General features: G+C 43.6%; 1 protein-coding gene across 1 annotated transcript in view; it reads right to left on the bottom strand.

Annotated features, from left to right (window-relative positions):
* The window catches only part of LOC109880572 (hedgehog-interacting protein), a 55,473-nt gene that overhangs the window by 24,628 nt on the left and 17,532 nt on the right, over positions 1–13,313 (bottom strand). The window contains exon 5 of the mRNA XM_031837896.1: positions 6,012–6,163. Within this exon, the coding sequence (XP_031693756.1) occupies positions 6,012–6,163 (152 nt within the window). The remainder of the gene's footprint in view (positions 1–6,011; positions 6,164–13,313) is intronic.

Below are 13,313 nucleotides of genomic sequence, written 5' to 3'. Positions count from 1 at the left end.
CTATGAGAGGAACCTAGAGTGTATTGTTTCATATCTCTATGAGAGGAACCTAGAGTGTATTGTTTTATATCTCTATGAGAGGAACCTAGAGTGTATTGTTTTATATCTCTATGAGAGGAACCTAGAGTGTATTGTTTCATATCTCTATGAGAGGAACCTAGAGTGTATTGTTTTATATCTCTATGAGAGGAACCTAGAGTGTATTGTTTTATATCTCTATGAGGAACCTAGGGTGTATTGTTTTATATCTCTATGAGAGGAACCTAGAGGGTATAGTTTTATATCTCTATGAGAGGAACCTAGAGTGTATTGTTTCATATCTCCATGAGAGGAACCTAGAGTGTATTGTTTTATATCTCTATGAGAGGAACCTAGAGTGTATTGTTTTATATCTCTATGAGAGGAACCTAGAGTGTATTGTTTCATATCTCTATGAGGAACCTAGAGTGTATTGTTTTATATCTCTATGAGAGGAACCTAGAGTGTATTGTTTTATATCTCTATGAGAGGAACCTAGAGTGTATTGTTTTATATCTCTATGAGAGGAACCTAGAGTGTATTGTTTCATATCTCTATGAGGAACCTAGAGTGTATTGTTTTATATCTCAATGAGAGGAACCTAGAGTGTATTGTTTCATATCTCTATGAGAGGAACCTAGAGTGTATTGTTTCATATCTCTATGAGAGGAACCTAGAGTGTATTGTTTCATATCTCTATGAGAGGAACCTAGAGTGTATTGTTTTATATCTCTATGAGAGGAACCTAGAGTGTATTGTTTTATATCTCTATGAGAGGAACCTAGAGTGTATTGTTTCATATCTCTATGAGAGGAACCTAGAGTGTATTGTTTTATATCTCTATGAGAGGAACCTAGAGTGTATTGTTTTATATCTCTATGAGGAACCTAGGGTGTATTGTTTTATATCTCTATGAGAGGAACCTAGAGGGTAGTTTTATATCTCTATGAGAGGAACCTAGAGTGTATTGTTTCATATCTCTATGAGAGGAACCTAGAGTGTATTGTTTTATATCTCTATGAGAGGACCCTAGAGTTTATTGTTTCATATCTCTATGAGAGGAACTTAGAGTGTATTGTTTCATATGTCTATGAGAGGATCCTAGAGTGTATTGTTTCATATCTCTATGAGAGGAACCTAGAGTGTATTGTTTTATAGCTCTATGAGAGGAACCTAGAGTGTATTGTTTTATATCTCTATGAGAGGAACCTAGAGTGTATTGTTTCATATCTCTATGAGAGGATCCTAGAGTGTATTGTTTCATATCTCTATGAGGAACCTAGAGGGTAGTTTTATATCTCTATGAGAGGAACCTAGAGTGTATTGTTTCATATCTCTATGAGAGGAACCTAGAGTGTATTGTTTTATATCTCTATGAGAGGAACCTAGAGTGTATTGTTTTATATCTCTATGAGAGGAACCTAGAGTGTATTGTTTCATATCTCTATGAGAGGAACCTAGAGTGTATTGTTTTATATCTCTATGAGAGGAACCTAGAGTGTATTGTTTTATATCTCTATGAGGAACCTAGGGTGTATTGTTTTATATCTCTATGAGAGGAACCTAGAGGGTATAGTTTTATATCTCTATGAGAGGAACCTAGAGTGTATTGTTTCATATCTCTATGAGAGGAACCTAGAGTGTATTGTTTTATATCTCTATGAGAGGAACCTAGAGTGTATTGTTTTATATCTCTATGAGAGGAACCTAGAGTGTATTGTTTCATATCTCTATGAGGAACCTAGAGTGTATTGTTTTATATCTCTATGAGAGGAACCTAGAGTGTATTGTTTTATATCTCTATGAGAGGAACCTAGAGTGTATTGTTTTATATCTCTATGAGAGGAACCTAGAGTGTATTGTTTCATATCTCTATGAGGAACCTAGAGTGTATTGTTTTATATCTCAATGAGAGGAACCTAGAGTGTATTGTTTCATATCTCTATGAGAGGAACCTAGAGTGTATTGTTTCATATCTCTATGAGAGGAACCTAGAGTGTATTGTTTCATATCTCTATGAGAGGAACCTAGAGTGTATTGTTTTATATCTCTATGAGAGGAACCTAGAGTGTATTGTTTTATATCTCTATGAGAGGAACCTAGAGTGTATTGTTTCATATCTCTATGAGAGGAACCTAGAGTGTATTGTTTTATATCTCTATGAGAGGAACCTAGAGTGTATTGTTTTATATCTCTATGAGGAACCTAGGGTGTATTGTTTTATATCTCTATGAGAGGAACCTAGAGGGTATAGTTTTATATCTCTATGAGAGGAACCTAGAGTGTATTGTTTCATATCTCCATGAGAGGAACCTAGAGTGTATTGTTTTATATCTCTATGAGAGGAACCTAGAGTGTATTGTTTTATATCTCTATGAGAGGAACCTAGAGTGTATTGTTTCATATCTCTATGAGGAACCTAGAGTGTATTGTTTTATATCTCTATGAGAGGAACCTAGAGTGTATTGTTTTATATCTCTATGAGAGGAACCTAGAGTGTATTGTTTTATATCTCTATGAGAGGAACCTAGAGTGTATTGTTTCATATCTCTATGAGGAACCTAGAGTGTATTGTTTTATATCTCAATGAGAGGAACCTAGAGTGTATTGTTTCATATCTCTATGAGAGGAACCTAGAGTGTATTGTTTCATATCTCTATGAGAGGAACCTAGAGTGTATTGTTTCATATCTCTATGAGAGGAACCTAGAGTGTATTGTTTTATATCTCTATGAGAGGAACCTAGAGTGTATTGTTTTATATCTCTATGAGAGGAACCTAGAGTGTATTGTTTCATATCTCTATGAGAGGAACCTAGAGTGTATTGTTTTATATCTCTATGAGAGGAACCTAGAGTGTATTGTTTTATATCTCTATGAGGAACCTAGGGTGTATTGTTTTATATCTCTATGAGAGGAACCTAGAGGGTATAGTTTTATATCTCTATGAGAGGAACCTAGAGTGTATTGTTTCATATCTCTATGAGAGGAACCTAGAGTGTATTGTTTTATATCTCTATGAGAGGAACCTAGAGTGTATTGTTTTATATCTCTATGAGAGGAACCTAGAGTGTATTGTTTCATATCTCTATGAGGAACCTAGAGTGTATTGTTTTATATCTCTATGAGAGGAACCTAGAGTGTATTGTTTTATATCTCTATGAGAGGAACCTAGAGTGTATTGTTTTATATCTCTATGAGAGGAACCTAGAGTGTATTGTTTCATATCTCTATGAGGAACCTAGAGTGTATTGTTTTATATCTCAATGAGAGGAACCTAGAGTGTATTGTTTTATATCTCAATGAGAGGAACCTAGAGTGTATTGTTTCATATCTCTATGAGAGGAACCTAGAGTGTATTGTTTCATATCTCTATGAGAGGAACCTAGAGTGTATTGTTTTATATCTCTATGAGAGGAACCTAGAGGGTATAGTTTTATATCTCTATGAGAGGAACCTAGAGTGTATTGTTTCATATCTCTATGAGAGGAACCTAGAGTGTATTGTTTTATATCTCTATGAGAGGAACCTAGAGTGTATTGTTTTATATCTCTATGAGAGGAACCTAGAGTGTATTGTTTCATATCTCTATGAGGAACCTAGAGTGTATTATTTTATATCTCTATGAGAGGAACCTAGAGTGTATTGTTTTATATCTCTATGAGAGGAACCTAGAGTGTATTGTTTTATATCTCTATGAGAGGAACCTAGAGTGTATTGTTTCATATCTCTATGAGGAACCTAGAGTGTATTGTTTTATATCTCAATGAGAGGAACCTAGAGTGTATTGTTTCATATCTCTATGAGAGGAACCTAGAATGTATTGTTTCATATCTCTATGAGAGGAACCTAGAGTGTATTGTTTCATATCTCTATGAGGAACCTAGAGTGTGTTGTTTTATATCTCAATGAGAGGAACCTAGAGTGTATTGTTTCATATCTCTATGAGGAACCTAGAGTGTATTGTTTCATATCTCTATGAGAGAAACCTAGAGTGTATTGTTTCATATCTCTATGAGGAACCTAGAGGGTATTGTTTTATATCTCTATGAGAGAAACCTAGAGTGTATTGTTTCATATCTCTATGAGGAACCTAGAGTGTATTGTTTTATATCTCTATGAGAGGAACCTAGAGTGTATTGTTTTATATCTCTATGAGAGGAACCTAGAGTGTATTGTTTCATATCTCTATGAGGAACCTAGAGTGTATTGTTTCACTCTCTGGCTGAGTTTTCTCCAACCAAGCCCTAACACACCCCTGCATTAACCAAAATGAGCCCTAAACATATGTTGACACTATTGGGGCTTACTACACATATTGAGACAAAAGGTAAAGAACGTTTGAGACGTATATTTAAAGGATGTCCTGATTAAACAGAGAGGTGCTCATGTAATGCCTGGATGGAAAAAGAGCAATTATGTACGTGAGTAAGATGATACCACTGCAGGAGAAAATGCTGACATGTAAAAACAAGCCAACTCACCGACAACACGCCAACGAGAAGAGTGTTTAATGAGCTTGTTGTCTGGAGACATTGGGTTTTAAATTTGACGCTTCATTAAAGCTCAGAGTTAGGACGTTATTACGATGTTGGGGTGAATCTCAACTCAAAGCTGTAACTCAAACCCATAAAGTGATGACTTTCCAAGTCCAGAGAAATATATTAACAGCCACAAAATGTTTAATGATGTGTTATTTTGGGCAGGGTATTTAGACAGAGAGGTTCTTATTATTTTCCTTCAGGGTCGTTGCTCTGCCAGGAAGAGATTGACTATTTCACACTGAGTGACATACAAATACCAACGCCATGGCTCCTCCTCAGAACGCCAGCACCTCCAAGATTATAACAGTTAGAAAAATGAAGTCTTTAAACCGAGCAATACAACAGTGATTATAAGAATAAAAACGTAATACTTTAACTAGTATAGTTACGAGAAGTTTGTTTTGTTAATCACAGCTTGTTGTGCAACGGAGCTCTGGTATATCACCTGCAGAGCCACAAACATCTACAGTTGTCATTAGCGGCCATTACAGTTTTCAATAAAAGCAAAAGTTGTCGCCGTCAGAAAACACGTTTCACGGTGCAGGACTTGACTTGGCAGCTAGCCGGCACGGGCTCCATTCAAAACTCACTAGAAAATAAACTTTTCCTGTTCATCAACTGTACTTTATACTAGTGATGGGGAAAAAATAGTTATGTTACATATCGGGATATTATTTTTGACGATATATTGTATTGTTTTGGCAATATTGCTATATTATTTGTGCGCTAGTTGACTGTACCTGCTCCAAAACTCCAGTATTTTTCCCTCATAGCTTGTTCTCCATGTTCTTTTTAAATAGGGAGCCAATATGTTGTCAGTACTTTTATTTCCAAGACTGAACAAAACGTGTTTTCTCATGGCTCTCACTTGTCCCTCTGCAGCAGACATATTGTGAGCAATATGTTTGAAACATCGAATGATATTGCAACAAAATTACAGTGCGAATCGCAATACATATCATATCGGCACCAAAGTATCATGATAATATCGTATCGTGACGTCCCTGGCAATTCCCAGCCCTACTTTATACCTGCAAACATTTATCTCAGGAATATCGACAATGAAATCCATCTTATTTAGGCTTTGCTTGTTTCTGCATCATCATTGGTTGAACCATGTGCGGTCAATTAATGTATCTAGGGGGTGGTTTGGTTTGGTTTCTGCCATTTTACCTGGAGACGGTGCCCACAGGACATAGATGTCAATTCAACGTTTATTCAATGTTGGTTCAATGTAATTTCACAGATTTTACCTGGAGACGGTGTACTCGACCACACGCAGGACGTTTCTGTATTATCAGTGGTTGAACCGTAAATGGTTGATGTTTGGCATGGGTTTCTCCACTAGTTACCTGGAGACGGTGTACTCGACCACACGCAGGACGTTTCTGTATTATCAGTGGTTGAACCGTAAATGGTCGATGTTTGGCATGGGTTTCTCCACTAGTTACCTGGAGACGGTGTACTCGACCACACGCAGAATGTGGTCGTGCGGTCCGATGGCCCAGCGCTCCTGGTTGGTGGTGTAGGAGACGTACAGCTTGCCGTTCTTCTTGTAATTGGGGTGGAATGTGAGACCTAGCAGACCCCTTTCATCTCCTGCCTGCAGTCAGAGGACAAACACAAAGGGACCAACAAGTTAATTATGTCCCTACTTTTTCTTTCTTTCTCTCTCTTTCTTTCTTTCTTTCTTTCTTTCTTTCTTTCTTTCTTTCTTTCTTTCTTTCTGCTGCTTGTGCTGTAGTAACTAAAGTCAAAGCCAACCCATAACCCACAGCTAATCACCCTCCACATTGTCTCTTTCTCTCTACTTTTCTCACTATATTTCCTTCTCTCTCTCTGTCTCCTTCCATCTTGGTCTCTGTAGATACCCAGTGCCCCCTCCTCCCAACCGAATCCCCCTCTTCTGTCCTCCCCACATACCGTACCTCCACTACCGCCCTCATTGACTACTGCATTACAAACCATTATAAAACATTTGACTCCAGCCAGTGCTCCCCCTCGATCCCCCTCCAGCCCACCCCACCCCAGCCCAGCCCTCTCTCTCTCTCCAGCTTGTCCTCGGGGCCCCTGCGGCGCCCAGGCCATCCCGGCGGCCTCCATTGTCCGGTGATTTGTGTGTGTAATCTTTGGGGGATATCCGTGAATGCTATGCTGAGTGGCTGAAAGAATTTATTAGCTCACTCGTAGTTCATAGAGAACACAAAAGTGCAGAGTCCTTCAGTCCACTCCCCCCCCCCCCCCCCCCCCCTGCACCGTGCAAAATTTGAGGATAAAGATGGAGGGGGGAAGAGAAAGGGGGGAAGGAGGTGGATGGAGGGGGGAAGAGAACCTAAACAAGGACAGGGCTGCCAGCACCCAGTGTCTTGGCAACATGTTTAGAAACCATCTAAATTGCTTGTGTAATACGTAAACCTTTGTCTCACCCCGGAGGCAGCTACATCAGTCACAACTCTGGTGGTCCTCCCATCATAGTTAGCTGTAATAAGCAGCTATAGCGTTTCAGTCCCTAGGCAATGCAATCAGGCCTTTGTGTTTCTCTCTCTCCCTCTCTTAACAAAAGAATTAACAGAATGCCAGGCTTAGGTGTTAACAATGTTTAAAACGTGCCCCCTTAAATTTTTGGCCATATGTTGTTGACCCCCCCTCTCCAAAACAGCTCAAGCCCCATTTCTCCCTCAATAACAGAAGCATTGATGCTGGCTGGCGTGGATGCAAAAAAATCGACCTCAAAACCCCCTAGAATGGCTACCTCACTGAAGGAGGCGAACCAGCAGCAGCATCAACATCAGCCAGAAACAATGCCGATCTGCCTGCGTCAACCTCTTGGAATTCCCTCTCAAAATATTTAAAAAGGAATTTAGGCAAAGAGAGCGAGGAGGTCTGGCCTTTGTGTTAGGCCTACAGTGTGGAGGCATTAGCAGAGGTGTAGTCCCGGGTCACAGGCCAAGCAACACAGATCATAAATTGGTTCAAGTGTACTGGATCCCCCAGAAACTGTTTGGACGGCGAAGGGCAGATCCCAGTCAAACATTCCAATGGAATGTGATGTCCGTGTCGTCAGCCCTGTTCTGTATGAGCTAGGCCTACAGTGATCAGACACCGGGGTCCTTTCAATACCACCGTTAAGATTAAAAAAATGCGAACGTTGCCGAATAAATAAGAGTTCCTCTTGACGAGAATTTACGAGAACTACTCAAAGTAAATTCCGTGTTGCTCAAAATAACAGGATTTATTTGGGGTTGGTAGTGAGTCCAATAAACTGCACATTGACAGTAATGAGTGGGACATGATTCTAGTTTGCCACAGACAACCATTCCCGTCCCTCACCTTAAAATGATTGACCCATATGTCAGATTTGGGATGCAGTGACCCGAATTCCCCCCATAAACACTGAGAAGGAGCGGGTCAAGACAAGAATTCCAAAAGGAAGGAGCCGTTTGATCTTCAGCTAAAAGACCACTAAAACACAGAGGCGGTAAATGGGCTGAAATATTAGCTCTCTCGCTAATGACTGCTCGTCATAACCAGAAGGCATACGGACGGCAGCAGCGCTAACACCAGGTCATAAAAAACAAACACTTGGAAACTAGGAAACTAGTTCCAAATGGCACCCTATTCCCTACATAGCGCACTACTTTTGGCCCAAGCCATATAGGGAATAGGGTGCCATTTGGAACACATCCCAATTCAATCTTAACTCCTGATTAGGAGAAGAGAAAAAATACCTTGGCAGATGGATCGCTATCAAATTACTGCCAAAGCTACAGCAGACATACTGTTGACAACGTAAGTAGGCAGACAAAAGAGCTCATTTGAAGTGTTCGTGTATTGAGTATTAGTTCCAGTTCAAATATAAACAAAGTGAGGTTTCACTATCTTCCATCTCTACTGTGCGGGGTTATTTAGAGGAGAGGTACTGGGTGTACTGAAGTGGAGGCTGGTGGGAGGAGCTATAGGAGGATGGGCTCATTGTAATGGCTGGAATGGAATCAATGGAACGGAGTCAAACGGGGTTTCTATATGTTTGATCTGTTTGATACTGTTCCATTAATTCCATTCCAGCCAGTACAATGAGCCCATCCTCCTATAGCTCCTCCCACTAGCCTCCTACAGGTCCTCTGACCACCCCCTTTTGTTGTCATGGGAGAACAAAGCCTCGTAGCAGGGGGGGGACAATGGCCATCGATGATGTCATTGTGACACCTCTGTCAGGCCCTCCACAAATCACTTCAACGCCTTGACTTGAAAACAAGCTTCCCTCCTTTTCTCCTTAAACTGCTCTTCTCCTTCTCCCTCCTTTTTTACGACCACCATCATTCTTCCTCCCAGTGTGGTAGTGGGCTCTGGTGGAATCTCACGGGGCTGTGTCTGTCTGTCTGTCTGTCTGTTGATGCTCCACCAACACCTGCCTCCAGATTCACAGCGTCGGCCGGACATTGTTCTTCCGTTTTTGGCCGTTGTTTTTGGTGTCAAGAGCCAGGCGAGGCAGAGTTGGAGTTCTCACCAGAACATCAGCAGCATTCCATAGAGCTGTGGAACGGGAGCCGGAGCAGGGAGCGGAGCATAGTGAGTGGCTACCGTTTCCAATCCCGCCAGGCAGCTGCCTTTCTGTTCCATGATGCATGGTTTGGCTCCCTGCATTGTTAGCCCAGCGCCTTTTGATCCTCATTGGCTCTGGCAATCCCCACAAAAATACATTCCACTACGAGGAGAGCTGATTGGAGAAAAACAATGCAGTCCCTTTTACCTCAAAGGCAATCTGAAATGTTCACACTCATTCAGCCCCCCACCTCCCACTGGTTACTCCAGCACAATGAATTCAGGGAGCCAAGTCAACCCCCCCCCCCCCACCTGTTAACACACATTAATCCTATGACAAGGTCGGAGCTTAGACCAGAGATCACTCAGTCTCATAACGAAGGGAAAGAGGAGGAAAAACTAAAGAGCCCAAACCACCCAGTCAAATCAGATTGGATGCAAAACCACTTTTATAATGGAGGAGGCAGCCAGGCAATTTCCTGTATCACACGACACGTCGGCCAACAGAGTAATGTTTTGGGTCTACGACTCCATCTTGATAAACTACGACTTTCACTGAACTTTCTCTTGACGTATTCCAGCGTATGTTCCTCTTCCCATTACATGAATAGGATAACAGTAAGATTAACATTGCTGCCCCCCTTCCTTCAGCATCAGCGCTTCAGTTCTCAGAGGGAGTCAACAGTAGGAGTAAGAGCTAATTTATCATCCGCAGGGCACTTATCTCCGACAGTCTGAGAGGAACCTCTGCTCTCTCTGGCTGAGTTAGCCTGACAGTCTGAGAGGAACCTCTGTTCTCTCTGGTTGAGTTAGCCTGACAGTCTGAGAGGAACCTCTGTTCTCTCTGGTTGAGTTAGCCTGACAGTCTGAGAGGAACCTCTACTCTCTCTGGTTGAGTTAGCCTGACAGTCTGAGAGGAACCTCTGTTCTCTCTGGTTGAGTTAGCCTGACAGTCTGAGAGGAACCTCTACTCTCTCTGGTTGAGTTAGCCTGACAGTCTGAGAGGAACCTCTACTCTCTCTGGCTGAGTTAGCCTGACGGTCTGAGAGGAACCTCTGTTCTCTCTGGTTGAGTTAGCCTGACAGTCTGAGAGGAACCTCTGCTCTCTCTGGTTGAGTTAGCCTGACAGTCTGAGAGGAACCTCTGTTCTCTCTGGCCGAGTTAGCCTGACAGTCTGAGAGGAACCTCTGTTCTCTCTGGCCGAGTTAGCCTGACAGTCTGAGAGGAACCTCTACTCTCTCTGGTTGAGTTAGCCTGACAGTCTGAGAGGAACCTCTACTCTCTCTGGTTGAGTTAGCCTGACAGTCTGAGAGGAACCTCTACTCTCTCTGGCTGAGTTAGCCTGACAGTCTGAGAATAACCTCTGCTCTCTCTGGTTGAGTTAGCCTGACAGTCTGAGAGGAACCTCTGTTCTCTCTGGTTGAGTTAGCCTGACAGTCTGAGAATAACCTCTGCTCTCTCTGGCCGAGTTAGCCTGACAGTCTGAGAGGAACCTCTGCTCTCTCTGGTTGAGTTAGCCTGACAGTCTGAGAGGAACCTCTGCTCTCTCTGGCTGAGTTAGCCTGACAGTCTGAGAGGAACCTCTGCTCTCTCTGGCTGAGTTAGCCTGACAGTCTGAGAGGAACCTCTGCTCTCTTTGGTTGAGTTAGCCTGACAGTCTGAGAGGAACCTCTGCTCTCTCTGGCTGAGTTAGCCTGACAGTCTGAGAGGAACCTCTGCTCTCTCTGGCCGAGTTAGCCTGAAAGTCTGAGAGGAACCTCTGTTCTCTCTGGTTGAGTTAGCCTGACAGTCTGAGAGGAACCTCTGCTCTCTCTGGCTGAATTAGCCTGACAGTCTGAGAGGAACCTCTACTCTCTCTGGTTGAGTTAGCCTGACAGTCTGAGAGGAATCTCTGCTCTCTCTGGTTGAGTTAGCCTGACAGTCTGAGAGGAACCTCTACTCTCTCTGGCTGAGTTAGCCTGACGGTCTGAGAGGAACCTCTACTCTCTCTGGCTGAGTTAGCCTGACAGTCTGAGAGGAACCTCTACTCTCTCTGGTTAAGTTAGCCTGAAAGTCTGAGAGGAACCTCTGTTCTCTCTGGTTGAGTTAGCCTGACAGTCTGAGAGGAACCTCTGCTCTCTCTGGCTGAGTTAGCCTGACAGTCTGAGAGGAACCTCTGCTCTCTCTGGCCGAGTTAGCCTGAAAGTCTGAGAGGAACCTCTGTTCTCTCTGGTTGGGTTAGCCTGACAGTCTGAGAGGAACCTCTGCTCTCTCTGGCTGAATTAGCCTGACAGTCTGAGAGGAACCTCTACTCTCTCTGGTTGAGTTAGCCTGACAGTCCGAGAGGAATCTCTGCTCTCTCTGGTTGAGTTAGCCTGACAGTCTGAGAGGAACCTCTACTCTCTCTGGCTGAGTTAGCCTGACGGTCTGAGAGGAACCTCTACTCTCTCTGGCTGAGTTAGCCTGACAGTCTGAGAGGAACCTCTACTCTCTCTGGTTGAGTTAGCCTGACAGTCTGAGAGGAACCTCTGTTCTCTCTGGTTGAGTTAGCCTGACAGTCTGAGAGGAACCTCTACTCTCTCTGGTTGAGTTAGCCTGACAGTCTGAGAGGAACCTCTGCTCTCTCTGGCTGAGTTAGCCTGACAGTCTGAGAGGAACCTCTGTTCTCTCTGGTTGAGTTAGCCTGACAGTCTGAGAGGAACCTCTGTTCTCTCTGGTTGAGTTAGCCTGACAGTCTGAGAGGAACCTCTACTCTCTCTGGTTGAGTTAGCCTGACAGTCTGAGAGGAACCTCTGTTCTCTCTGGTTGAGTTAGCCTGACAGTCTGAGAGGAACCTCTGTTCTCTCTGGTTGAGTTAGCCTGACAGTCTGAGAGGAACCTCTACTCTCTCTGGTTGAGTTAGCCTGACAGTCTGAGAGGAACCTCTACTCTCTCTGGTTGAGTTAGCCTGACAGTCTGAGAGGAACCTCTGCTCTCTCTGGCTGAGTTAGCCTGACAGTCTGAGAGGAACCTCTGTTCTCTCTGGTTGAGTTAGCCTGACAGTCTGAGAGGAACCTCTGTTCTCTCTGGTTGAGTTAGCCTGACAGTCTGAGAGGAACCTCTACTCTCTCTGGTTGAGTTAGCCTGACAGTCTGAGAGGAACCTCTGTTCTCTCTGGTTGAGTTAGCCTGACAGTCTGAGAGGAACCTCTGTTCTCTCTGGTTGAGTTAGCCTGACAGTCTGAGAGGAACCTCTGTTCTCTCTGGTTGAGTTAGCCTGACAGTCTGAGAGGAACCTCTACTCTCTCTGGTTGAGTTAGCCTGACAGTCTGAGAGGAACCTCTGTTCTCTCTGGTTGAGTTAGCCTGACAGTCTGAGAGGAACCTCTACTCTCTCTGGTTGAGTTAGCCTGACAGTCTGAGAGGAACCTCTGTTCTCTCTGGTTGAGTTAGCCTGACAGTCTGAGAATAACCTCTGCTCTCTCTGGTCGAGTTAGCCTGACAGTCTGAGAGGAACCTCTGCTCTCTCTGGTTGAGTTAGCCTGACAGTCTGAGAGGAACCTCTGCTCTCTCTGGCTGAGTTAGCCTGACAGTCTGAGAGGAACCTCTGCTCTCTCTGGCTGAGTTAGCCTGACAGTCTGAGAGGAACCTCTGCTCTCTCTGGTTGAGTTAGCCTGACAGTCTGAGAGGAACCTCTGCTCTCTCTGGCTGAGTTAGCCTGACAGTCTGAGAGGAACCTCTGCTCTCTCTGGCCGAGTTAGCCTGAAAGTCTGAGAGGAACCTCTGTTCTCTCTGGTTGAGTTAGCCTGACAGTCTGAGAGGAACCTCTGCTCTCTCTGGCTGAATTAGCCTGACAGTCTGAGAGGAACCTCTACTCTCTCTGGTTGAGTTAGCCTGACAGTCTGAGAGGAACCTCTGTTCTCTCTGGTTGAGTTAGCCTGACAGTCTGAGAGGAACCTCTGTTCTCTCTGGTTGAGTTAGCCTGACAGTCTGAGAGGAACCTCTACTCTCTCTGGTTGAGTTAGCCTGACAGTCTGAGAGGAACCTCTGTTCTCTCTGGTTGAGTTAGCCTGACAGTCTGAGAGGAACCTCTGTTCTCTCTGGCCGAGTTAGCCTGACAGTCTGAGAGGAACCTCTACTCTCTCTGGTTGAGTTAGCCTGACAGTCTGAGAGGAACCTCTGTTCTCTCTGGTTGAGTTAGCCTGACAGTCTGAGAATAACCTCTGCTCTCTCTGGCCGAGTTAGCCTGACAGTC

Source organism: Oncorhynchus kisutch, linkage group LG12 (genome assembly GCF_002021735.2).
Source record: "Oncorhynchus kisutch isolate 150728-3 linkage group LG12, Okis_V2, whole genome shotgun sequence".
NCBI classification, from domain to species: Eukaryota; Metazoa; Chordata; class Actinopteri; order Salmoniformes; family Salmonidae; genus Oncorhynchus; species Oncorhynchus kisutch.
Note: the sequence above shows the minus strand (reverse complement) of the source record. Positions and strands in the feature narration are given on the sequence as shown.